Source organism: Martes martes, assembly GCF_963455335.1.
Source record: "Martes martes genome assembly, chromosome: 7".
NCBI lineage: Eukaryota > Metazoa > Chordata > Mammalia > Carnivora > Mustelidae > Martes > Martes martes.
In genome coordinates, this window is record NC_137894.1 from 45,215,305 (window position 1) to 45,242,472 (window position 27,168).

The 27,168-nt window shown below is 49.5% G+C and overlaps 1 protein-coding gene across 5 annotated transcripts in view; it reads right to left on the reverse strand.

The window, feature by feature from the left end:
• Positions 1-27,168, reverse strand: part of PIF1 (PIF1 5'-to-3' DNA helicase) — an 89,901-nt gene that overhangs the window by 39,766 nt on the left and 22,967 nt on the right. For 4 of the 5 annotated variants that reach the window (XM_080807843.1, XM_080807847.1, XM_080807842.1 and 1 more), the window contains one exon: positions 26,532-26,709. The exons of the other annotated variant lie outside the window; for it this stretch is intronic. In XM_080807843.1, coding sequence (XP_080663969.1) covers positions 26,532-26,596 — 65 coding nt within the window. In that variant the 5' untranslated portion in view covers positions 26,597-26,709. The remainder of the gene's footprint in view (positions 1-26,531; positions 26,710-27,168) is intronic. 5 annotated transcript variants of the gene reach the window in all.

Below are 27,168 nucleotides of genomic sequence, written 5' to 3' on the forward strand. Positions count from 1 at the left end.
TGCCTGAATTCCCCTAACACTGGCCTCTGTGTCACAGCCATACCGAGTGAGTGGCCTATAGAGCTGGGAAACCCTAGGTGAATCACTTCACCTTCACAGGTCCCTTACCTGAGAAGGAACCAAGGTGAGGGAAAGGAAGCCCTTTACTGGTAAGGGTGTCCCCCAACCCTGGCCCAAGAATGTGGTCCCCTCTGGAAGGCCACCTTGGAGAGGGTGGCTGTGGGGAAGGTCTTAGTGGCCAGCCACATGGCTGAGGAAGGATATGGTGAGAACCTTCTGGTCTTGTGGGCTGGGGGCCTATGTGGAAGAGAAGAGGTGGTTTTTTTGTGTTTTTGTTTTTGTGTTTGGACTACTGGCCTCATTATCTCAGTGGCCTAAAATGCTATAGATAGTTACAAAATTCAGGGTTTTTACATACTACAAGGTGGCCATATTCTTTTTTTTTTTTTTAAGATTTTTATTAATTTATTTGACAGAGATCACAAGTAGGCAGAGAGGCAGGCAGAAGGGGAAACAGACTCCCTGCTGAGCAGAGAGCCCATGCAGGGCTCCATACCAGGACTCTGGGATCATGACCCGAGCTGAAGGCAGAGGCTTTAACCCACTGAGCCTCCCAGGCGCCCCAAGGTGGCCATATTCTGACAAGACCCAGGACAGAGCAGGAGGGATTGTTGGGGGGATGGGTAACATCTGGATTGTCCCTCCCTCTGCCCCAACCTGAGCCTGGGCCCTGGAAGATCTCTGTGTCTTTCTGGAGCCATTGCATTTTGTTCCACCTCCAAGTCCTGTCCTCCAACCTCTACTCTCGTGCCCCTGACACAAGACATGTCAGAGATAGGAGACCTGGCTGTCAGAAAAGGCCACATTCATTCACTCAAGTAGGGGTTTCTGTGTTGTTATGAGGGGGGTCTGGGGGGGAACATGAGGGGAGGTAGTAGAGAGATGATGGTGAACATTCCTCCCTGTTGTCATAATTTTATTGAAGAAACAAAAGTCCTGGAGGAAGTAGCAGGGTACGAGTAGAAAAAAAATGACTAAATTTGGAGGCAGACACATCTAGATTCAAGCCCCAGCCATGAATGAGTGACCTTAGGCAAACTGCCTCAGTTTTTCCTGTCTATAAAATGGGCCAATTCTCCCTTCTTCACAGGGTTGCTGTGGGACACTTTGTCCATGGCCTGCCTCATAGACAATGTTTAATAAACCCAGTGGCCTGGCCTCACAGGGCACATCCTATTTGGCAGGCCTACACTGACCTCCCATCATCACCACAATGGCCTCTTGAGGAAGATGTATTTATGGTCACTCCATTTACAGGTTAGTAAACTGAAGTTTAAAACAACTTGCCCAGGAGACCATAAGTTAGTGCCAGGACCTGGGATTTGATCCCCTGGGGTCCTGGCCTGAGGCCACCATGGGCTTCCTGCTTTTTCTCTGGAGAGTCTGACTTCAGATGGCTGCTGAGCCTAGGGAACTTCTGGGTGACTTGGGGCTTGGGGCATCCCCACCTTTGCTGGCACCTGGAAGATAACCCAGGCTGGCTAGGCTCCCCACCAGCCAGCCATGGCCCAAGGGAGAGGCTCAGGAGGCCCTTCCCTTATAAGGACAACAACTCAGCTATGATGAAACTTTTCTGCCTCCCAGCTGGGTGGGCGGAGGAAGGGAAATGACAGGCTCCAACAGCTACAGCTGAGCTTGGGCCTCTGCAGGAACTCGCCCACAGCCTCCCCTCTCCCCTTCCTGTGTTGCACTGTCAGGGGCTTTCCAGAGGGTCCCACTGGCTGGAGTGGAGAGGAGGAGCCAGGGCCTGGGAGGCCATAGCCCCTGGCCCAGGGAAGCAAAGATATGCAAACTGAGGCCAAGGGAGGGGTCAGGACCCTTGAAGGCCCTATAGGAAGCACACAGTCTCCAGACTGGTCAGGGCCATCTTAGGGCCTGGGAAAGGGGACTGGTCGGCCTGCAGCACAGCAAAATCCTATTCCCCTTCTCCCATAGCTGTGTTCTCGGGGTACTGTCCTCCTCAACAAAAATCACTAGCCATGCTAGCTAAGCATGGAATCACAGGGTATCAGGACAGACAAGGATCTTGAGACCATCCAGTCCCTCCTACTCTTTTTTGTTTTTTTTTTTTAAGAATTTATTTATTTGACAGAGGCGCAATGAGAGAGGGAACACAAGCAGGGGGAGTGGGAGAGGGAGAGGCAGACTTCCTGCTGAGCAGGGAGCCGATGTGGGGCTCCATCTCAGGACCCTGGGACCATGACCTGAGCCAAAGGCAGAGGCTTACAGGACTGAGCTGCCCAGGTGCCCCTCCTCCCACTGGTTTTAGAGGAGGAAGTAACAGCTCAATGGGAGGACTTGAACTTGCCCATCGGTTGTGTTAAAATGTGTGTGTGTGTGTGTACATATATATGTACATGTGTGTATATCACATATTTAAATTGGGAGGCGGGGCTTTCCCTTGGTTTCCTATTAAAAGCTTCTTTTTTTTTTTTTTAAAGATTTTATTTATTTATTTGTCAGAGAGAGTGAGCACAGGCAGACAGAGAGACAGGCAGAGGCAGAGGGAGAAGCAGGCTCCCTGCCGAGCAAGGAGCCCGATGCGGGACTCGATCCCAGGACGCCGGGACCACGACCCGAGCCGAAGGCAGCCGCTCAACCAACTGAGCCACCCAGGCGTCCCAAAAGCTTCTTTTTTAAGAAATCTCAACGTTAGCTGAATAAAAGGACAAAGGACTTGTTCTACACCCAGATCTGGTTAGCTGTGGGGACTGGTGCTTTCCTGGAGACCCCAGCTGGGGCTGGCAGCTGGGTGAAGCCCCAGGCCAACAGAGAACAAGTATGGCAGCCTCGAAATCGTCTCTGACACTGCTGAGCACTATTAGTGTGACCTGAAGCAGCTGCTCAGCCTCTCTGATCTGTCTTGTCTCTCCCAGCAGGGTGATTTTGAGGATAAAACTAGACAAGTTATATAAAGCTCAGGGCCTGGCACATAGTAGGGTCTTAGTAAATGGGTAACAGTATTGTATGTTGGGCACCTACTTTATATTGGGAGCTGTGTATTCCAAGAAAATGGGATCCTTCCCCAGGTTGCTTGCTCACTGCCAGTTAGGGGAGGCAGACAGACAGACAGACACCTCCCTCCCCACGGTGAGCACAGTGAGATAAGCTGTTAGATGGGCACATTCTGCAGCAGCATAGAACAGAGCTCAACAGGTTTCTCTTGCTGAGGGAATCAGACAAGGCCTCATGGAGGAGGTGACTTTTGTCTGCACCTTGAAGGAAGAGTAATACTAAACAGAGGAACTGGGGAGGGCATTTGAGACACATGGAACAGCAGGCTACTGGAGCTAAAGAAAATTCTTTGTGTAGCATCCTGTAGGAGGAGGTGCTGAGGGAGGGGTGGAAGCCCGGGAGATGGGGGTGGGCAGAAGGCAGAAGGTTGTGATGTTCACCTGGAAAGCTTGGACTTTGTCCTAGAGACCAAGGGAAGTCAAGGGTGGGTTTTGAAGAGGGCAGACACAGGCTGTGGGGTGGAGACTGGAGGCAGGAAGACCAATTAGGAGGCAGCAATGGACAAGGGGTGAGGGCTTGAGCCGGGACAGCAACACAGGAGGCAGAGTAGAGGAGTAGAATCCTTCTAGGAGGTAGAATGGGGGGTTTAGGGTCTCATGGATGTGGGAGGACTGGAGTGGGAGGGAGGGAAATCAGTGACTTACAGGTGCCCATTCCTGAGACGGGGAGCATAGTGGGGAGAAGAAGGTTGGGGAGAGGATGGCAATTGTGTGAGGGGTCCAATGAACTACCAGAACTGAGTTGGAGCAAATCTGAAGATCATGGGCATCTAGACAGTGGGTGATTGAAGCCGCAACTATGGCAGAGTTATATCTTAGATGTTGTAGGATTAGAGTGTGACCTACTAGAGGCCATGGTGTCAGGAGAGTTCATCAGAGGCAAAAATCAGCCCTGGGGGAGTTTGGGCCAAGATAACAGGGACACTAGTTTTCTCTCATGTGAGTCAAGTCCAGCAGTAGAGTCTATCCCTAGTACAGCAGCTCTAAGGTCACTAGGTCACTTAGGACCTCTTACTGTTCTGCCATCTTATCACTTGACTCCTGCTTCATGACCTGCCAGCAACTTGGCTCCTGTCACATTACTTGGATTCTAACTGCTGGGAAAGGAGACAGGGTCATAAGGACACATACCTTCCCTTCAAAGATACTTTCTGGAAGTTGCACTTCTGCCCACCTCTCATTGGCCAGATTTTAGCCAAATGGTCACACCTAGCTGCAAGGATGATCCTCCAGTTTCTTGGTCTTTCTTGCTGGTGACCACGTGCCAACTGGAAATCAGGAGTCTTATTACCAAAGAAAAAGGAAAGAATGGATCTCTAGAGCAGCATTCCTCAGTGGGGGGCCATGCTGCCCTCCAGGGGACATGTGGCAACATCTGGAGGTGTTTTTGTCCCAGCTGGGAGTGTGGAGGCCAGAGATGCTGCTAAACGTCCCACAGTGCATAGGACAACCTCCACGACATTTGGCCCAAGATGTCAGTGGTGCTGAGCTTGAGAAGCCCTGACCTACATGGACAATTTCTAGTCTCACTGCTGTAACCAGGACAGCATGAAGAGGGAGGGGACAAGTCGCTTGTGGCCACGCAAGACACCTGTCCCTGGCAGGCCACAATATCAGAGGAGTTCAGCAGCTCAGACGTAGGTCTCTGGGGGGTTGTTATATTTTCCCCAGCTTGAAGGGGCTCCTGCCCTCACATAAAAGCAAAGAAGCTTGGGGGTTTTTTTTTGTTTTGTTTTTTTTGTGTGTGTGTGCCTCTTTGTTTCATTCATTTCTTTATATTGGGCTCAGAAGTGCAGAGTCCCAGACTGGACTCTGAGGGAAGGGGCTCATTTAACACATGCGCATTTCTTTGCCCACCAGCCACCAACTTGGCTGCTAGTGGGGGGAAAAGCTCCATAGTCTGGGCCACCATGGCCAGACTCTAGTTCAGTCCCTTACAGTGTGACACAATTAGGACCCTTCCCCAGCCTCTTGGCCACAAGCCAGGGCTGGGTGGTCAAGAAGAGGTCCCTGGCCCTGAATCCACAGAGATGCCAGGGCAGCTTTTCTGGCTTTGCGCATAGCACTGGGCTGGGCCTTTCTGTTCTTCTTCCCTCCCAGGCAGATTTCCAACCAAGTCAGCGTTTCTGGGCTCCTCCCACCTCCATTTCCTTCCCAGCCTGTGGCCTTGGGCCTGAAGGGAAGCAGACCTGCCCCAGCTGGGGCCAATGCCAGGCCATGCTGAGGCTGAGGCCTGTGGGTCCCCAAAGTCCCCGGGATGTGGTATGGCTGAGATAGTGCCTATCAGTGGGATGGGAGGGGTGTTGGTATGTGAACAGCTCTGTCTCTGGGGAGGGCTATGGGAAAGAATAGCCCCCAAACCAGTCTGAACTGTTTGGGGTCCTTACTGAAGGTGAGCAAAGGTCTCCCCAGGCCAAACAGCCCCCTAGTCTTGTCTGGCTACAAAAGGCTCCCTGAAAGGAATTGGTCTGAGAATGGCGCGCTCGACCTGGGCTAGGATCAGTCCCTACAGTGGGTCTGGGAGGCAGAGTCTCCACGAGCTCAGGAAGTGTTAAACTCCCACCTTCTAACCTGTTTTCTAGAGGCCCAGAGGGACTCTAGAGGTTTCCGGCATTTTCAAATATCTGAGTTCTTCAGCAGGACTCATTTTGGATTTGACTGGTGGCACAGATCTTCTGCCTTGTGACCTCTGACAAGTTGCCTGACTTCTCAGCTCCTCAGTTTCCTCATCTGTTCAATGAGGAGAATAACACCCAGCTGAGGGTTGTGAAGATTCATCTGGAGAGTGCCTGGCCCACAGGGGGCAGGAAATGCCAGCTGCTCCTCTCATCATCGTATCATCACACAGTCTCTCAGGAAAGCCTCGCTTCTCCTCATCAGAAGGTCCTTCCCTGAGCCGCCACTCTAATTCTTAGCACTCAGAGTCTGCCGTGGGAGTGACCTCAGGAACCTGCATTTTACAGATGAAGGGACCAGGGAAGAGACTTGCCCAAGGTCACATACGAACAACATTCTTCTCCTGCTCTTCCAGGGCTCTCCTGCTGCTCAGGAAACGGGCCCAGTCTCTTCTTGTGCACCCTTGTTGGCAAGAGCCCCAGCCACCAAAAGGCTGTTTTCCTTCTGTCCAGTTCAGTGTTGGTGGCTACAATCAGGAAATGGGGTGATGGGATGTCCTTTCCGACATCCTCCTGCGGGGCAACCTCACAGGGCTGGGCTTCCTGAGGCATAGCTGTGGCAGCAGCTGCAGGAGCTGGCATCACCTCTAGCAATCAGTTTTTAAAAGTCAAGCACTGAGAACGGGGTGAGAAGGGAGGAGAGCTGGGGCAGATGTAAGGAGACGAACCTTTTTTTCCCGGCAGACAATGAATAGAGTTACTCTAGGGTAGATACATCAAGAAACAGAGACATTAAACATACTCTCTGCAGTCAGGGAGAGAATTCACAAAAAGTAAAAATCACTGACTACTACAGTGGTGCCTCTGGGCAGCGGTTCTGAACGTGGGAGAATTTAACTTTCCGTTTGATACTTTTCAGTACTATTTGAATTGTTATCGTATTATTATTTGCCATATGTGTATGTTATGCCTATTAATAAAATAGTTCATGCTGAGCTCAGAAGCAGGCAGGGGCTACTTGGGCAAAGAGGCAGTGTGGCTCTTTTTTGTCTCTAGACTCCTTGGGTGTGAGTCCCTTGGGAAGCCCTTGGCCAGGCTGAAAGGGAATTCTATGTCAGTCAGACTTCAGCTGGGTCCTCCCTCCCCGTCCCCTCAAAATCAATTAGGATTGCTCTAGGACTGTTCAACCTAGAAAATTCAGTTATCCATACGGAAAAGGAAAACTCCTACTTCACACCACATACTCCAGATTGGAGTAATGGATCAAGAACTTCAAAGCCAAACATGAAAACCTTTAGAAAAAAATATGGTATCTTTCTGATATCTCACTTTGTTACAGTGAAGAACTTCTCATCAAAAGACACCTTGAGTAAAGTGAAAAGAGAAACTGGGAGAAGAGAAATTATTTCATATAACCAAAGGATTAGTATTAAGAATATATAGGAAGGGGCACCTGGGTGGCTCAGTCAGTTAAGCCTCTGGCTCTTGATTTCGGCTCAAGTCATGATCTCAAGGTTGTGGGATCGAGCCCTGTGTCAGAGATTCTTTCTCTCTCTCCCTCTCCCCCTCCTTCTGCTCACACACACTCTTTCTCAAAATAAATAAATAAATGTTCTTAAAAAAACAATATATAGGAAAAAATAGAGAACGCCTACAAATCAGTTAAACAAAAAGATAAACAATACAAGAGAAAAATGAGCAGAGGATATGAATAGGCATTTGACCAAAGGGAAAATGTGTATGGCTAATAAGCATATGAAGGCATACCCAACTGCATTAGCATTCAGAGAAATGCAAACAAGCACCATAATGAATACCATTTTACATCCATTTGGCTGGCAAAAATTTCAAAGTTTGACAATACAGAGGTAGAAGGGGATACGGACCCTTCTAACCTCCAGAGAATCAGATGTCTTTAAAAATAGCAAAGAGCCCATACAGACATGAATGAATTAAAGTATCTTTACCTTAAACTTGGCTTTGGACATTTCAATTTTCTTGTTAAGGAATACTTTTGTATTATCCTGAGTGTCATTCGATAAGCTGTATACACTAGAACTCATAAGTAAGAAAGAAAACCATACTTTCCCTTCCCTTCTGAAATATCATGGGACCATGTTTAAATAATTATTCAATATTCAACCTAGAAAATTCAGTTATCATCTTATATTATGTATTATAACATCTCTTAGGCAGTTATTGCGCATGTAAATGGCACGACCCCCTTAGAAAACAAATTTGACGTTTCTTATCAAGCTGAATATACATCTATTATGTATTATTATGAATAATACATAATAATTATGAATAATTATGAATTATTCTTCCCGTTTTACAGAAGAGGAAACCCAGGCACAGAACGGTTAAGTGCTCTGCCCAAGGGTATAGCTAGTCAGCAGCAGAGCTGGGGTTTGAATCAGACTGGCCCCAAAGCAGGAGAAAGCGCACTGATGGAGCGGTCCCAGACATGGGGCAACTGCTGGCTGGGCATGAGGTTTTCTATGACCCCAGAGGGGAACACTAAATGAAATCTCTGAAAACAACACTAATATAGACATGCGATCCTGGCCTTCCAGGGAGCAAGGGGCCTTCCTGGGCATCTGGCCCGGGTGCAGTGTGAGTTCTGAAATAATCACAGGTGCACTGCCCTCCCAGCCTCCATGCAGCCTGTGTGCACAGTGAATGCAAGTGTAAGATGAAAAAGTGCTGCTCGATCTCTCATAGGAACCCGCGCAACAGGGAGATAGACACAGGGGAGGCCCAGACAAGTGCTGTGCTAGGTGGGCCGCATTGAGGCTGCAGACACTGGGAGGCTGGGCGGGTGGGCACCTTTCCCTGCAACCCAGCTGTCTTGTGAACCCATGAATGCTCAGCTAATTCTGCTGACTTGGGGATTATCACGGGCCTTGTACAGACAGGAAATGTAGGCCCAGAGATGACCACAGGCACAGTTTGGGTGTGGTTTAGCAGGGTCTGGGATCCAGGCCTTCTGGGGCTAAACCCCTGCAAGATTCCCTAGCAGGTCACACTCCAGGCCCCCACGCCAACAAACGGTTTGAAAATGCCTTCCTGGGGCTCCTGCGTGGTTCAGTGGGTTAAGCCTCTGCCTTCCGCTCAGGTCGTGATCTCAGAGTCCTGGGATCGAGCCCTGAGTCAGGCTCTCTGCTCAGCAAGGAGCCTGCGTGCCCCTCTCTCTCTGCCTGCCTCTCTGCCTACTTGTGATCTCCCTCTCAAATAAATAAAATCTTAAAAAAAGAAAAGAAAAAAAAAATGCCTTCCTGTGAGCCACATGGGCCTGCACCTCCGGGCTTTCCCTGCTTTCCTCCTCAGAAACAGATGTTTTATCCTTCCTTCACCTCTCCCCTTAACAATGGTTGAGACAAACTGGGTGAATCACATCTAAAGCAGTAGCAAGTCTGTATCAACCCAACACCTACTCAGTCCATTTCCTTTCTTGGGTTGGGGGGCGGGGATCATTCTGTGGGAGTTTGCGAACTCCTACCCATATTCCAGACCAGACTCTGCCTACGAAGGCCTGTGCTGAGATATGATTTCTGCACAAGGTAGGAACGTGTAGCAGGGCCCTCTGGTTAGATGGCTCTCTCCACCAAACACTCCCACTAAAGCCATTCCATTGTGCTGTTCCAGAAAGACTTTGCGGATAGAACTTGTCAGCCATGGGTCCTGTATTATAGCTATGAAAGTGCTTTACAGTTTATCAAGTGATTTCACATCTAAAAATGTTCTCGATTCTCGTAACAGCTATGAATTTAAACACGGACAACCACTTAAACTTGTCCATGCAGTAGATGAGGACATTGAATAAGGCTCAGAGAGGCAGGGGACTTTGTAGCTAATCAGCACCAACACTTGAATACGGATTTTTTTTTTTTAATGCAGATCTTTAATTCCAAATTCTATGTACCTCACCTAACTGGGGGCTGTCCTGGACAGCAGAGGCTGAAGGGACACAAAACAACTGTTTTGTTTTGTTTTTTATTTTATTTTGTTTTGTTTTGTTGTTTGAACAGGTGGGTTTTGATTAGAAAGCAGAAAGGAAAGGATGAGGGGGACGTGTTCTGGAGCAGGGGAAGATGGTGGCAGACCTGGGCCACACAGATGGGCACAAGTCTGCCAGGGCGCTGACAATTTGGGCAGGGGGAAGGGTGGCCTGGCAGTGGGCAGAGGCTGTACAGGAGGTGTGGGGGGATGAGCTCTGGGGAGTCAGAGCCTGAGCTCTGGCTGGGCCACTTCCTGAGGCCCAAGGAGCTGGAGTGGACCTCTCCTCTAGCTTCTGTTTGTTCCCCAGGCTCTGCAGGCCTCCCAACTCACCGCCCATGTCTGTGGCCTGATTTCCAGCCAAGTGTCTTGTGAGCCTGTCAGTGCTGACCTAGTCACGCTGGCTCGTGACTGTGCTCCTCCTGCACACGAATGAGTCAAGAGGGGAAACAGGCGCCTGAGAGCTTCCGGGGGATTCCCATGATGCAGACGGCTCTGGGCCCTGGGTGCAGAAGGCCTGAGGGGCCTCAGAGTGCCTGGGAGGCCAGAGCTTCCCCAGGGTTGAGGGTTGAAGGCCGGTCAAAATAACCCCAGACCTAATTTGGTTCCTCTCCTGCTGAGTGGCATTAACAAGAGCAGGGGCACAAAAGTCATGCGGGTGGAGGACGGCCTGGCTCAGGGCTGAGCCCTCTGCAGGCATCTGGGGCACAGTGTCTCTACTTAGCCTAGGGAGCTTTGCCTTCTAGGCGAGCAAACAAAGGCTGCACTTTCCCCTGAAGAATGCCGAGTAGAGTAACCACAACCCCAGAAGACCCTCCTTTACTGAGACCTACTACCTGCGAGGCACTTTATTTGCAAATTTAATCAGGTTTTAAAAACTACATTAGATGCAATTACATATACATGCTATAAAATACAAGACAGAACTAGACCAGGAGTTCTTAATCTGAGGTCTGTGGGATTCTGCAAAGATCTAAGAAGAGAATTCAAGGAATCTAAAAATTTAGAAGAGAAAAGAATGCATCTTTATTTTCACTGACCTCTACCTGAATTTTTTCTCTTCATTGATGTGGCAACAAACCACAGCCATGTAGGCAGGACCTGTGATGGTGTCACTGATAGAGTTACAGATATTTTCAAATCACCATTACAGCTTTTTCAGATATTTCAAAATATGGTTTACGTTCATCACTATTTCAAAATTACAGTAGTTATTAGACCTATTGCTAGATCTTGATTTCATGCCTCAAATAGGAAGCACCATTACCACATCAAAAAAAAAAAATTGGGGGGGGTGCCTGGGTGGCTCAGTCGTTAGGTGTCTGCCTTTGGCTTGGATCCTGATCATCCCAGGGTGCCGGGATCAAGCCCCATGTTAGGTTCCAAGCCTGATCTCCCTCTTCCACTCCCCCTGCTTGCGTTCCCTCTCTTGCGCTCTCTGTCAAACAAATACATAAAATCTTTATTTAAAAAAAAATTATTTTTGTTAAACATATTTTAATTTAGTTGGTTTCCTTTATAAGCCTATGTTATTTTATTGTGTACATTTAACATTATTCTGAAATGGGGTCTATAGGCTTCACCAGATAACAAAGCAGGCTATGGCATATACACAAAGGTGAAGAGCCCCTGACCTAGAGGAGACACCCCCATTTAAAAAGTAGATCCTGGGGCGCCTGGGTGGCTCAGTTGGTTAAGTGTCTGCCTTCGGCTGGGGTCATGATCCTGGTGTCCTGGGACTGAGTCCCTCATCTAGCTCCCTGCTCAGCACAGAGTCTGCTTTTCCCTCTCCCTCCTCCCCACACCCCTGCTTATGCTCTCTCTCACTCTCTCTCAAATAAGTTAAATAAATAAAATATTTTTAAAAATTTTAAAAAGTGGATCCTGATTTTTTAAAGACTATTTTCCAGTTACATTGGAAACCTGAATGCCAGTCTGGTTACTTGACTTAAGTGAAATTCAACTCCCCACCATCACTGGACAGTGAGCAATCCACAGTTCTGCAGCTGAATGCTTCTAACAGTCCATTAGCAGAAACGCCTTCTCCCGCAGACACTCACACTGTTCAACTCAACTGAAACAGCCCTGAATCTTCGTTCTTCCTCTCCATGTACACTCACCATAATTAGACAATGTCCTGAGAGGAATGGTTAAGGAACTGGAGGTCTTTTGGCTAGAGGATAGGCCGCCGGCAGGAGAGTTGTAGGGGAGAGGACGCACAGCAGCTCTTGCTTTCACAAAGGGTGGCCCTTACATTCCAACAGGCAGCTCTGGAAGTCTAGCAAGGGCATGAGGTTTGCAATCAGGATGGCCCAAATGCCCAGATAGTTTGCCCTCTCCTTACAACCCACGCATTCCCTTCATCACCCTCCCTCTCTGGGCACTGGTTCCTCTTGCTGGCTCCTCTCCCTCCTACCACAATGTGCTCTGGGAGACAGGTCCTGAGAGAGATGTGTGTGGATAGAATGGCAGACCCAACAGAGGGGAGGGTCACAATATTGTTCAGGGGATTGTAGCCTATGGTCACCCTTCCCTGGGTCTTGGTTTCCTCAGCTATAAAATGGGCATCATATCTGACTTGCAGGCATGAACTACATGAGGTGGTAAGTGAGAAATCATTTATGGTGCTAAGGTAGAGGACAGTGGTAAAGAAAGCTTCAAGGGTGGCTTTTCCCAGGGGGCGGGCTTTGGATTTCAATTGGAGATCAAGTCTAAGTTGAAGACCTGACTTCTTTTCCAGTGGTGAGCTCTCCCTTCATGGGGATGGGGGAAAGAGCACCCATTCAGAATCAGATTGAATCCTGGCTCTTCCTTGCCCTCTGTCTGGCGATGGGCAAGACAGCTCCCTTCCCTGAGACTCAGCTTATATAATAACAGGATCTACTCTCATCGTTCTTGTGAAGACTCAATAAAATCCTGTGTGAAGAACACTTGGCCCAGGGCTTTGCGGGGAAAACACCCTAGAAATGTTTACTGACAAATATGATCACTCAGTACCCAATTCTGAGTGAGTGAACAGGCCACGACCAATAAAGGCAGGCTGGGCAGATCCAAGAGCGGGAAAGGCAAGGGGCTGAAGGAAAATGGAACTCCTCCCCAACCCCCCCAATAGGGCTTCCTCCTGACTGGGAAGATGCTGTCCTGCTGCCCCGGGGGTTCTTCTGTGTTAGCTTTGGAGTGAGTTTACTCGACCTCCTTGATGACATGCCCCTGTGGGACTGACCCCAGACTGCAGTGTCAGCCAGGCAGGCCCTCTCTGGGTTCGGCATCCTCCCTCAGTCCCCTGGGTCCCAGAGGCCGGCCAGCTGCCCGGACTGATGTTCAGCCGTATGGAACTGGCTCCCTTGGCCAGGCCCAGGAGGGAACACCCAGGGATGGAGTTGCCCCTTAGGGAGGCCCAGAGTTTCCCTCTTGCCTGGACGGCTCCTCAGACAGTGAGCAAGGCTGAAACTGATATAGACAGAGGAGAGTAGGAACCGGGACCCAAAATGAGGACCTAAAACTGGGGGAGGAAGGGGCACCCACACATTGAAGGCCATGGAGACTTCAGCCTCTCCTCCGCGCTGACTCCAGGTGCCCAGTGACTCCATTTCATACTTCTTCCTGCCTGCCTCCTTCCCCAGAAGCTTGGACCATCCCCTCCCCCACCCACATCTCCCTAGGACTGGCCCCTGCACACAAACCTGAGCCCAGGCCTGCAGGGCCCCGAGGACTGGACAGGGGCACCACACTCAGCGGTCCCTCGGGTATTTGCCACCAGGGTGGTCAGGCAGAAACCCGTATTCACTGCCTCTGGCCAGGGGCTTTCGAGCACCGTTTCTAAAGCTCCATCCATTCACACATCATTTTCCAGATTTTTGTTAACTGAACTTCCATTTTCCATTTAATATTTTGCTTTAAATCTTTAATTCCTTTCAAAATTTAGTGCAGAGAAAGAACAAAGCTGCAGACATCACATTCCCTGATTTTAAACTCTATTACAAAGCTATAATAATTAAAATAGTACGGTATTGGGATGAAAACAGACACATAGATCAATGGAACAGAATAGAGAGCCCAGAAATAAACCTACACATATATGGCAAAGCTGTCAAGGATATTCGATGGGGAAAGGACAGTCTCTTCAGTAAATGGTGTTAGGAAAACTGGACAACAGAAACAAAAGAATGAAACTAGACCACTATCTTAACATATATACAAAAATTAACTCAAAATAGATTAGAGATGTGAATGCAAGACCTGGAACCATAAAATTCTTATAAGAAAACATAGGCCATAAGGCCTCTGACACAGGTCTTAGTGTAGGTTTTTGAATCTGACAGCAAAAGGAAAAAAAGGAAAAAATAAAGAAGTGGGACTATATCAAACTAAAAAGCTTCTGTACAGCAAAGGAAACCATCAACAAAATAAAAAGGCAATGTACCAATAGGAGGAAATATTTGCCCCAATCATTTATCTGATAAGGCATTAATGTCTAAAATACATGGAAAAAAAGGGGGGGGCACCTGGGTGGCTCAATTGGTTAAACATCTACCTTTGGCTCAGGTCATGATCCCAGAGTCCTGGGATGGAGCATCGAGCTTTGGGCTCCCTGCTCAGCTGGGAGTCTGCTTCTCCCTCTTCCCCACCCCTGCTCATACTCTCTCTTATTCTATCAAATAAAAAAAATAAAAAATAAAATAAAGAACTTGTACAAAGTAGCAAAACCCCCAAACAATTTGATGGAAAAATGGGCAGAAAATCTGAATATATATTTTTCCAAAGAAGACATTCAGATGGCCAACAGGTTCAAGGAGAAGAAGCACACCATCACTAACCATCAGAGAAATGCAAATCAGAACCAGGAGGAAATACCACCTCACACTTGTTAGAATGGCTAGTGTCAAAAAGGCAAGAAATAAGTGTTGATGAGGATGTGGAGAAAAGGGAACCTTTGTGTACTATTGGTGGGCATGTAAATTGGTGCAGCCACTATGGAAAATAGTAGCGCGGTTCCTCAAAAAATTGAATACAGGGGCGCCTGGGTGGCTCAGTGGTTAAGCGTCTGCCTTCGGCTCGGGTTATGATCCCAGGGTCCTGGGATGGAGCCCCACATCAGGCTCCCTGCTCAGCGAGGGTCTGCTTCTCCCTCAGCCACTCCCCCCTCCTTGTGTTCCCTCTCTTGCTCTCTCTCTCTCAAATAAATAAAATCTTTTTAAAAAATTGAAAACAGAATTATCATATGATCCAGCAGTTTTACTTCTGGGTATTAATCTGAAGAAAATGAAAACACTAACTTGAAAAGATATCTGCACTCCCATCTTCACTGCTGCATTATTTACAATAGCCAAGATGGAAACAATGTAAATGTCCATTGATGGATGAATGGATAAAGAAATTGTAGTATATGTATATGGTAGAATATTATTCAGCCACAAAAAGGACTGAAATCACCAAAGATCTATTCATCTTGCTGCCACCTAAGACACACTTCTCTCTGTAAGTCTTCTTAATAAACCACTGCTTGCCAAGCGGCAAAAAGAAAAAGGAATGAAATCTTGCCATTTGCAACAACACAGATGGACCTCAAGGGCATTATACTAAGTAAGTCAGACAGAGAGAGCTGAAACCATATGACCTCTCTTACATGTGAAATCTAAAACACAAAAACAAAACAAAACAAAAAACCCCAAGCGCATAGAAACAGAGAAGAGATTAGTGATTGCTAGAAGTTGGGGGGAAGGGGGGAGAAATGGGTAAAGGGCATCGAAAGATAAGCAAAAATAATTTTTTCTGCCTATTTCCAAGCAATAGTATCTATGAAATCTTGAGTTCGATGAGCTGATGTTAATCAACTGTTTATGGTATCAGTAAGGATTCATTCAGGTCAACGGTACTCTATCAGTAGTTAATTAAGTTTGGGGGGCAATTGAAAGTTACACTTAAGATTTTCAACTGTGCTAGGGTTCTGCACTCCTGCATTGTTCAGTGATCAGCTGTGCTTTCTAACTATATGACCTTGGGAAAGTCACTTAACTTCTCTGAGCTTCAGTTTCCTGATCTATAAAATAAGGATCCTCTCCCCTACAGCTGTCGTGGGCATAGGTGGGAGCACTGAACATGGGGCCTGGCCAAGTTAACTTTCTTCCTCCTCTGCAGTCTTGCCTGCCTTCCCTGCAAAGATAACTTGAGCAGGAAACCTGGCCTCCTCGGCCATCACCTTCACCATAAGGAGCTGCTGCATTCAAGGGTAGCCTATTCCGAAGGCATGTCTGGGAGGAGCTGTTACTTTGGCACCTGTCCAGGTCTACCAGTTCTAGGTTGAGAAGTGCCTCCTGGCCTCTACTCCAGGTCCCTAGGCTGCAGTGTAAGCTCCTGTTCTTGTGCTCTGAGAATGAATTAGGGAGCCTCCTCCATGGAGGGGCAGCCTGATGGTATGGAAAGGCCTGTGGGAAGTTGGGTTCAACCCTGGCACTGCCACCATCTCACTTGTGTGCCTTGAGCAAGTCACTGACCCTCTCTGTTTATGGTTTTCTCATCTGTAATACGAGGAGACCAGCCTTGACTGTGAAACCAGACTCTTCCCCATGTATTCTCACCCACTGTAGATGGCGGGGGGTGGGGGGGGTGGGGGGGTGGGTAGAAAGGGCAGGGACTCCTGCCTTTTCAGATTGAGGAACTAATTTGTTTCTCTTCTGGTTGAGGATGTGGGAACTGGGAGGGAGGAGGGTAGGGTAGGGATGGGGGCGGAGAGGAAGTTACTGACAAGGGTGGGAGACTGGCTGCTGATAAGCCCTTCCCACTGGAAACTTCCTTCCTGTCCCCTCCCTGATACAACCTCAAGGAAGAGGCTAGGTGTTTCCAAGGATGGCCTGGAAGGGTGAGATCAACAGCGTGAGGCATATGCTCAGCGGGACATCTGGGTTGTGGGTGCTGTCTCCCTCTGAAGAGTGTACTCTGGGTGCTAATGTGGATCTCCAAAAACGAGGGAGTAGCAGAGTTCATAGATCACCTAGTCTAACCCCCCCACCCTTTTACAGAAAGGGAAACGGGGGCCCAGAGAAGTACAGTGACTTGTTTAGGGTCATGCCATAACTTGGCCACAGAATGGAACAAGAACCTAGGAGTCCTGCCCTCTACTCCCATCCTCCTGCCTTGCCTTCCCACCTCTCTTCCCCTAAGTCTGTTGACACTTCTGGGGAGATGTGGGGCTTCTATAAAAATGCTCTAATTGGGGGCGCCTGGGTGGGTCAGTGGGTTAAGCCTCTGCCTTTGGCTCAGGTCACGATCTCAGGGTCCTGGGATAGAGCCCCACATCGGGCTCCCTGCTCAGCGGGGAGTCTGCTTCTCCCTCTCCCTCTGCCTACTTGTGATCTCTCTCTCTGTGTGTCAAATAAAGTCTTTTTTAAAAATGCTCTAATTGATTCTTAACAGGAAGTGTGGGCTTTTTTGCTCTGAATTGACAACCACAGCAGCTATACACATACACACAGACAAGCCCATGTGTCCCCACAGACACACACTCATACAACCCCAAGTTTGTACACAGTTGTACTTGTCAGCCGCTAGTCACACAGATGGGGCACAACTATGCACTTCTCCCTGGGTGCCACGAGATGCCCAATTGGAGGCTCCCCCTTTGTCCCCCTCTGACCTGTTTCACACTTCCATAGTGAAAAGTGGATTTGAAAGTGGGGGAGCTAAGACACAGAGAAAAGAGGGTTTTGGTGGGTAGTAAAGGGCCCCATGCCCCAGACAGTCCTGGGCCTGGAGGGGCTGCTCATAGTTCACAGAAGAGACTGATATGGAAACCACTAATTTGTCATGGGGCCCAATGGAGCTGAAGAAATGGGGCATTGAAGACGTGAACTGACTTGCCCACAATGGCCCAGCATGTAAATGGCAAAGCCTAGATTGGAACCTGGGTCTGTCTGACCAAGAGCCCAAGTTCTTGGTCCCACAGGCACAACTTTCTTCACATCAAAGTCCCTGATCTAGGCAGCAGCAACCTGTGTACCTATACATACCACAGAACTTCTCCTTGACAAGATAAAGAAATCAGTACTAGTACTAGGAGTCAAGGTAGGGTTGAGAGAAGCTTCATGGATGAGTTGGCACTTGAAGCTGCCTTAAGAACAAATGAAATTTTATTAGAAGAGTAGAGGGGATGGGGAAGGGCATTCCTAATGGAGGAAACAGCACAAGCAAAAAACAGTGCAAGAAAGTGGAAGGGGCAGGGCAGGGCACAGTGGCAATGGAGTGGGATGACTGGACAAAGAGGTGTGGGGTCAGGGCTCTGGGACGGGGCTGGAGGATTGATGTGCATAGTCAGGGTTTAAGGTGCTTGAGTGCTAGGCATTGCATTTGTGGGTGAGGATATCCTCGCAGGTGCTTAAGGAAAGGAGTGACTTTATTAGTCGTGTGTCCCAGAGGCTCACCCTGACTCCAGGATGAAGGATGGTAGTGCATGGATGCAAGGACACAAAGCTAAAGCAGGGGGACCAAAGGGGAGCTGTTACAGGTGTCCAGGCAGAGGTCAAGGGTCTAAAACCTAGCCTGGGTCAGTGGGTTGGTGAGGACGGTGGGTGGGAGAAAAGAGACAGCCTGAGAACAGACAGGGGCTCTCCAGGGATTCAGGTAGGGATGATTATGCAGCCACAAGGTGGAGGCTTCTGAGACCATCCAGTGCCCACTTCTACCCCAGCCCAGATCACTGGACTCAGGCTGGAAGGCCTTTGAGTAAGTCTCACCCCCGCTCCAGACCCCCTGCCATTTCTAGGTTCTACCCCACCCAGTGGCTCCTGGGGGAAAGCAGCAAGAATCCCCACCACAGGCAAGGCAGGATTTTCTCCTTTCTCCACTATCTCCCATGTTCAATCTCTCCACACAGCTGGATGGACAGCACGACCTGCCACCGCTGGGTACAGACACTGGCTCCCCCAGCAGTGAATGAGGGACTCTGCCCGCATGAATGGCAGTTGGTGTCTCTGGAAACCAGATGGGGCTCCTGTTGTCCTTAACTGCCAGGATGGATCCATACAGTTACTGCCTGAACATGGAGTCTGGGGTGGTTGTGCTAATTGGCCAAGCTTGGTCACATGCCCAGCCTCAAGCTGCACGGGGGGCTGGGACAGGGAGCATCTGGCATGCTTAGTCTCAGTCGTGGAAGCTGGGCTCTTTCTCACGAGTGAAGAATACCCCAACATCGGACGGGATTTCAGATGCTGGGAGACCAACACAAATGACAAACGTCCAATATGCTACCTTATAGGGATGCTAGTAAGAATTAAATTCTATATTACATGGAAAAGTGCTTTGTAAAGCATCTGGTATAAAGAACATGGCCAGTAAATGTTAACTCTCATTGCATTAAACTATAGAACTCCATGGTGGCAGGAAGTAGACTTTTTGCTCCTTGCTATATCACTAGGGTCCAGTGTGGTGCCTGGCACACAGCAGGAGCTTGACAAACATTTGTCGCAAGAATGTCTTGCTCCTCAAATCTGTGTTCTGTCCAACCTTTCTCTCCTCCCCTTTCTCTTTTTGCCTTGCTTGCGACCACAGCATTTTCCAAGGAGGAGACATTTGCTGGGGCAGAAAGAATACTGTAGGAGGAGTCAGGTGCCCACACCTCAGCTCCACAACCAGCTCACTGTGTGATCTTGGGCAAGTCACCTTCCCTCCCTTGGTCTGGGTTTCTGCATCTGCAAAATGGGTACAAAAACCTCAGCTGCTCTGCCCCATATCTCTGGTGTAAAGGACAAATGAGAACATGTGAGGAGCTGATTGCAAAGCAGCAAAAAGCCTTCTGCACCCAAGCAGGGGAGGAAGCAGCTGCTGAAGCCATCCATGAAGCATTAGGACTCCACCCCAGAGGATCTGTTTTTGAAGAGGGGCTGAGGGAGAATGCACTGGGGAAACGGCCTTCCTCTTCCCTGAGTGGAAAGGCCTGGTGTTCATGCAGTATCTGTGAACTGAAGCTATTTTTAGGTAGCATAACTGCGATTATGACAGGGCCTCTTCCTGAAGGGGAAGGGTGGGGAGTAGACCTGAGTCATTGGTGGGGCAGGCAGGCTGCACAGGCCAACCTAAGGCTACCCGTGGAAATCAGACCTATCATTCCCACCCCCCAAATTACTCCTGGCCTCTGCCTTCCTCAGATAGTGGCTCCAAAGAGGGCAGTGGGGCATGCCACCTGCGCCAGGAAGGACTAGGTCAATCATTGGGTTTAGAGTCTGTCAATCATTGTCGGTTTCCAATGAGAGGTGGGCTGTCAGCATCCCTGGGCGGGAACCTGAGAACCCATTGAAAAGAGCTGAAATAAATGGATGGAAAGGATGCCTGACCCACCCTTCCTGCTCCCCGCAGGGTTGGCGGGCTGGAATTAAAGGGCCAGCTAGGGTTTACTGGGCATGGACTGCATGCCCACACTATGAGGGGTTTCATGTGTCCCCTTTTACTGAAGTCCTCCAATACCGTCCCCCTTGGGAATAGGGGATTTGCCTCCATTTCATAGATGAGGGCACTGAGGCTGGGTAGGGACATGACTGACTCAGCCCCACAGCACTCCTGACTGAGTGCCGAGCTGATGGAGCCAACAGGAAGGGTGATTATTTTCTTTACTGGAAAGACAGGGAAAGGCTTCCCAGAGAAGGCGACATTTGAGCTGGTCTCCAAACAATGAATGGGATTTAGTTCTCTTGTGAGGCAGGGAGAGGGGAGAAAGCATGCATGTGACACAGAAGGGACAGAGCATGGGCCAAGGCTTGGGGGTGTGACAATGCATGGCTTGTTTGGGGGTGTCACATAGCTCAAGGTTGCTGGTGAGTAGCAGGAGTGGTAGGGCAGAGGGTGGAGCTGTAGGCCAGCCTATGGGATTTGGACTTTTGGGGGTTCCTGCAGAGCTGTGCAGTCCCTAAGCACACAGCCGGAAGTGCGGTCATGCAAAGGGTGGGGGGTGGGGTAGCCCACAGCAGAGGAAAGACAGGGGGTGGCCTATCGGACCCAAAGGAAACCAGGTAGGTTTCCTGCCCTGGAGCATGAGTTCAGGCAGTGGCTGGGCCTGGTGGTTCTGCTGTCCTCCGCAGGCCTAGCCTCAATTAGGGAGGCCCTCTCCTCAACCCTCTGAGCACCTTCTCTGGGCCAGTGCCACTGCACACAGTATTCCCTTTATTCCTCACAGCACTTGCAAGGTGACTATTATCACACCCATTTCACTGGGGGAGGAAACCGAGGTTTAGAGAAGTTCCGGGACACAGCCTCTGTGGGTGACTTCACGGGGCTCCCACCATCATTCCACAATGGAAGAATACTCCAGGTCAGTCAGGGGAACAACCACCTCCCTCCCCCAGGGTAAAGGAGACCCTGAGGTTGAATTCAGCTGTAACTTATCTGCTTCCCAGGTACAAACTCAAGATGTTAAATCTGCACCCCTTAGAGTTGCACAGTTAGCAGCCCTGGGAATGGAACGATTTCTCTGGTGATTCTCTTCTCTTCTCTAACCCCTCCCCCTCTTTACTGATCCTTTCTCTCAGAGCAGGGGACCAGAGGGCCATGTCTCACCGGGGAAGGAAAGGAAGGAAGGGCAGAGACAGAGGAGGAAGAGAGAGAGTGTGAAGGGCAGCAGAGGGAAAGGGCAGGACTTGTTTCTTGGCTCTCAGAAACTGAAACCAAAAGTCCTGGCACGAGTCCATGTGAAAGGCAGGTCTGTAGCAAAACACTAAGGTTGCAGAGCTGTGCTAAGGGAGCAAAGCCACCATATCTGGGCAGCGGCCTTGATCAGAGATATTCTAGCCAAAACCTTGTGTTGCCTCTACCAGGCCTTGCTCCTCCAACCGGACAAGAAGTATACAAGGCAGGGTGCCTGGGTGGCTCAGTGGGTTAAAGCCTCTGCCTTCAGCTCAGGTCATGATCCCAGGGTCCTGGGATTGAGCCCCGCTTCAGGCTCTCTGCTCAGCAGGGAGCTTGCTTCCTCCTCTCTCTCGGCCTACTTGTGATCTCTGTCAAATAAATAAATAAAATCTTTGGAAAAAAAAAAAAGAAGTATACAAGGCAAGGGTGTTTTCTCTGAGGATTCACACAGCCCTCCAGACCTTACAGTGCCCAGCACGGGGGTGAGGATCATTGCTGAAGCAGGCAGTGGGTGCTGCTCAAGCCAGTGAGTCACTTAATGACCTGGGAGAGGATGACCCTTAGCTTTGGCTGGTGTTAGTGTCTCTGAGGACATACACACACCCATGAAGCTGGGGCAGGTGGCATCTGTGTACCTGGCCCTATTTCCCCAAGTCAAGCTTAGGACATGTGGAGTAACATGGATTTTTGTGACCCACCTGGTTGTGAGAAGTCAATTCAGTGCTACCATATTAGATTCCTTGGGACGTTCGATGCTTTATCCAACAATGGGACAGAATGTCCCAGAATTAAAACTTAGACTGTCTTTAAAAATTCAGATTGGGTGGTCACTATTTCTTGTGACCTGTATGATTCAACAAGCCAGTCGTGTCCCTGAATCTCAGGTGTTACCCCTCCCTGGAGGTTTCCTGAATTTTCTACATAGGGAATTTTCTGAATTTTCTACGTTCCTGAATTTTCTACTTAGCCACAGAGCACTGTGGCTCCCAGCTCCAGACTGGGCAGCCCCTGTGAGCTGAGACTATTTAACTCATCTTTGTATCTCCCATGAAGACAGAGGCCTCCCCTCCCCTGGGGAATCTTAGAGTATAAGCTCCTGGCTTCTCTGTGTGTTTCCTTATGGGCTGACACCTACTCTGTGCTGGCCTCACAGTGGAAGGGAAGAAGGGGACAGCAGCAGGGGTGGGAGCAGATGGATGGCTCAGGGCACAGGGGAAACTGACTCCACCATTTCCCAGCCTATAGTCCTGGAGAAGTTCCATGTCTCTCTGAACCTCTGTTTCTTCACCTGGAGATGGGGATGATTTAAATAGCTCTTTTAGGGGCGCCTGGGTGGCTCAGAGGGTTAAGCCTCTGCCTTCAGTTCAGGTCATAGTCTCGGGGTTCTGGGATCAAGCCCCACATCGGGCTCTGGCAAGGGAGCCTGCTTCCCCCTCTCTCTGCCTGCCTCTCTGCCTACTTGTGCGCTCTGTCAAATAAATAAATAAGTAGCTCTTTTACTGAGTATGTACTGTGGGTCAGGCACTGTGTTAAATGTATTGCGTTCAGTAACTTCTTCAGAAAGTACTTATGAGGATCTCCAATGTGGGAGGGACACCAGGAGGTCAGCTGAGGGAATGGAAACTTGGAGTGTTAGGTTACTGCCCAAGGTCAGATGCAGACGAGTGGGAGAGAGTATACCTCAGAACCCACTCTTATAACTGACCATCAGAGCTAGATAGACCCCCGCAGACTTGGGTGGATGGGCCCGAGAAGATCTCAGCATGGAGCCGGCTCAGGGGAAGTCTAGATGGTGGTGCTGTTATCAGTGGAGGCCAGGCCTGGCTGGTCCAGAAGGCACTCAGCTGGTATTCAGTGGCTGGGGCAGAGACAACCTCGCCAAGTGACCCCATAGGATGTTGTGGGAGGAGGCCCTCCAAACCGGAATTCTGAAAGACCATGTCCAGCAAGAGGGGCCAAGGCTGACAAAGTCCCTGAGGAAGGGTTGGGCCACCCTTGGGCAGGCTCTTCACTTGAGGTCTCAGATGGCCCCACAGAGGCCTGGAGCCTGAGAGGAAGCCAGCCAAGAGAATGACAGAAGAAGGAGGTCATGTTGGAGTCTGGCTGACCCACAGGGCCCAGGCTGAAGAGTGTGGATCTGGGGGTACCCCAGAAAGCTGGTCACTAGAGGACCAATAGTCAACTCACTGGGGCTGCCTCTTGGGATTTGGCTTTGCCTCTACTCCCAGTGCCCCAGGGCCAGAATCTACTCCTATCCTAGAGTCAGGGACCAGCAGAGAGATCCCAAATAGAGGGGGCTGAGATCCGCTCAAGAACCCCTCCTGGAAGTGGCCGGCAGACCAGTTGGCACGCCGGAGAAGAGATGGGTCTGCGGCCCCCAGAGGGACAGCACGTGAAGGCCAGGCTGGATGGGGGCAGGCCAGCCACACAAAACCTAGCAGCCCAGACAAGTCCAACAGGCCAGAGACCCAGGAGCACCCTTACCTCCTTGTTCTTGCACCCCCAGATCTAACCTGCTAGCAAATCCTGTGGGCTCATGTCTTCCCTCCTGCCATCTCAGCCACCTGGGATGCTGCAATAGCCCCCTCACTGGCCTCCCTGTTTCCACCCCTGAGCCCCCCCCAGCTGGCTCTCCACACAGCAGCAGAGCAATAGTGTTGAAGAACAGCCTCTTCTCAGTTGGGGCCTCCAGTGGCCTTACCTTCCAAAACGCACCTCTTTGATACCATGTGCTAATCCTCTCCCCTCCCCTCTGCTCCAGCCACTCTGGCTTCTTGCTTTTCTTCAAAATGTTCAGATATACCAGGGCACCTGGGTGGCTCAGACGGTTGAGCGTCTGACTCTTGATTTCGGCTCAAGTCACGATCTTAGGGTCATGAGATGGAGCCCCATGTTGGGGAGTCTGCTTAAAGATTTTCCCTCTGCTCCTCCCCCTGCTCATTCTCTCTCTAATAAATAAATAAATCTCAAAAAAAAAAAAAAAAAGGTTCAGACGTAACTTTCCCTCTCTGGGCCTTTGCACTGTTAATCCCCTCTGGAGAAAGCACACTTCCCTTAGGTATCTACACGGCAAACCACCTTCCTGCCTTCCAGCCCACACAGGTGCCACTGTGTTTCTCAGGGTTCCAGCAGAACACAGCACTCCAGTTAGGATTATTCGAAGACTGTTCACAAAGGTGTGAGTGGGACGTAAGGACATCCCAAGGGAGAGTGCAATGCCCAGGTGCGGGGGGCATGGGGCAGCTTTACTACTCCCAGGCTTGAGGGGGACAGAAGGAAGGGGCTGCTGGAAACAGGAAGGAGAGTACTGTGGGAGAGGGCCCCCAGACACGAGCTGTGACCCTTCAGGGAAGGAGCCAGGGGAAAAAGCACCTCCTCCCTGGCCTTCCTGCACAGGGTCCCCACTGGTGAGCCAAGCTGGAGGGCAAACGGATGTTCCCCAGAAACAATGACTGCCTTCTCCGCTGCTCCCACCCCCAGCCCCCAAGTCCTTTTACCTCGCCCTCTAGTCTTCCGGAGCACTTATCTCCTGACATTTCACATTTTCACCACAGTTATTTTATGTCTATCAGCTCCAGAAGGACAGGAATTTTGCTCCACTGCATCCCAAGGACACAGATGGGCACATAGCAGACATTAAATGATCCCGGAATACACGAGTGCCACTCAGTCTCCCTGGGTGCCTGTGGGCAAGCCTCTGGGCCCCTGCCTGGGTAAGGAGGAGCTGGATGCTGCAGTCTGAGGCCCCGGGGTGGCCACAAGCCAGTGGAGCCCAGCAGGGCTGGGAAGGCAAGCCCGAAGGCCTGTGCCCAGAGCCGCCACCCGTACCTGCGGTTCCCAGAGCAGATCCCTGCCTCTCCCCATGGCTGTGATGTTGAGACCAGTAGGATGGTCCCTGGCCAAAGCCTTACTATTTGGTTTCTTTAACAAGGTGCTGCTCTGTGAAATCTCCTACTTCCTGAACCGGCTCTCTGAGGGAACATGTGGCCCCTCTCCTGGGCCTCCAAGGAATGTTTCCTTTAGGGAGGCTGGAACTCACCCTGCATGGAGGTCTGGGGTTGTACCTTTGGGCTGTCTTCTAGGCATCCCTTGGCCAAGCCTTGGGTTCCCAGGGACAGGCCTGTGCAGGGCCTACCTGACCCCAGGGTGCCCCTTGCTGGGCTCTTGGGCTCCCTTCCCTACAGGTGCCCAGTGTACTGGGGCCTCCCTGAGATGGCACTGCCACCCCTCAATAACCCCCAATGTCCTACAGAATAGAAGACCCAGGGGCGCCTAGGTGGCTCAGTGGGTTAAGGCCTCTGCGCTCGGCTCGGGTCGTGATCTCAGGGTCCTGGGATTGAGCCCCCGCATAGGGCTCTCTGCTCAGCAGGGAGCCTGCTTCCCCCTCTCTCTCTGGCTGCCTCTCTGCCTAGTTGTGATCTCTGTCAAATAAATAAATAAAATCTTGAAAAAAAAAAAAGAATAGAAAACCCAAAACAAAGTGATGACCAGCCCTGCCCTCCAACTGTAAAGTTGTGCATTTTCTCTAAGGGGTTTATCAACTGAAAGCTATTTCAATCCAAATACCAACATGATTAGGGAGGGAGCTTCAGAAAATGATATTAATCTTCCTCTGGAAAAATAAACATTTGAAACTAACACGAAAATTCTGAAAAAGGGAGGAACACACCACACAAAACCCAGAAGTCTTGAAGTAAAACACTGATTATTTGTAAGAGAATGTCAGACAAAGAGTTAATATACTTAATATACACATTTTAGAAGTCAACATGAAAAAGAGGTAACCAAATTTAAAAATGGGCAATTCACAAGGAAGGAAAAATTCCAGATGAGCAGTAAATACATGAAAAGATGCTCACCTTCACTCATAATGAAAGAAACAGATAACAAAGTAGCAATGAAATGCCATTTTCAACAGCCAGATTGGCACCAATGAAAGGTTTTACAACGTATAGTGTTGGTGAGGGTATGGGGAGACAGCCCCAAACATTGCAGGAATGTAAACTGACCAGCATTTTGGAGGGCAATTTGGAAATAGCTACTGTGGTGGAATAAAGGTGAACACAAATTCTTTGACAGTTCTCCCATAGAGAAAGGAGGTCGGCGATCCTTTCCTTTGAATTTGGGCTGGTGTTTACGTTCTCTGGCCAATAAAATCTAGCAAAAGTGACACTGTTATAGTTCTAAGCATATCCCTTAACTTGCCCAGCAGGTTCCACATCCTGCCTCTTACCTGAACTGCAATGACCAACTGTGAGAAGCCCAAAGCATGCAGGGGAGTCCTGGAGGGTACAGCATCACTTGCAGAGAGAGGTCAAGAAGTGGTGAGGCCTTGTCCTGTGAGTGAGGAAGCCGGCTTGGCAGAGAAGCAAAAATAAACCATCCAGCTAAGCCCTTCCTGAATTCCTCACCTGCAAAATTGTGAATAAGATAAAGTGGTGGCTTTAGGCATTGTATTTGGGGGTGGTTTGTCCTACAGCAATAGGTGTCTAGAACAGCTATCCAAATTTATATTTACACTTTGACCCAGCGATTTGACTTCTATGAATCTAACCTACCAAAATGTTTGCACAATGCACAAAAACACCTGACCAAAGAAGTTCATTGCAGCAATGTTTGTGATAGATAGCACAATGCTGGAAACAAGCCATCTGTCCCTCACCAGGGGAAAGGCTAGTATATCTAGTTAATGATATATACCATACCTACTGAAAACCTGAACCAAGAAAAAGTGCTCTCTGTAGTCCTCTGAGCCTAGAGTGACACACAGAATGGTTAAGAGCATGGATTTGACACTGTAAACACTGGTTCTGCCATATGTGATCTGTGTGACTTTGGGAAAACTGTTTAACGACTCTATTCTATAATTT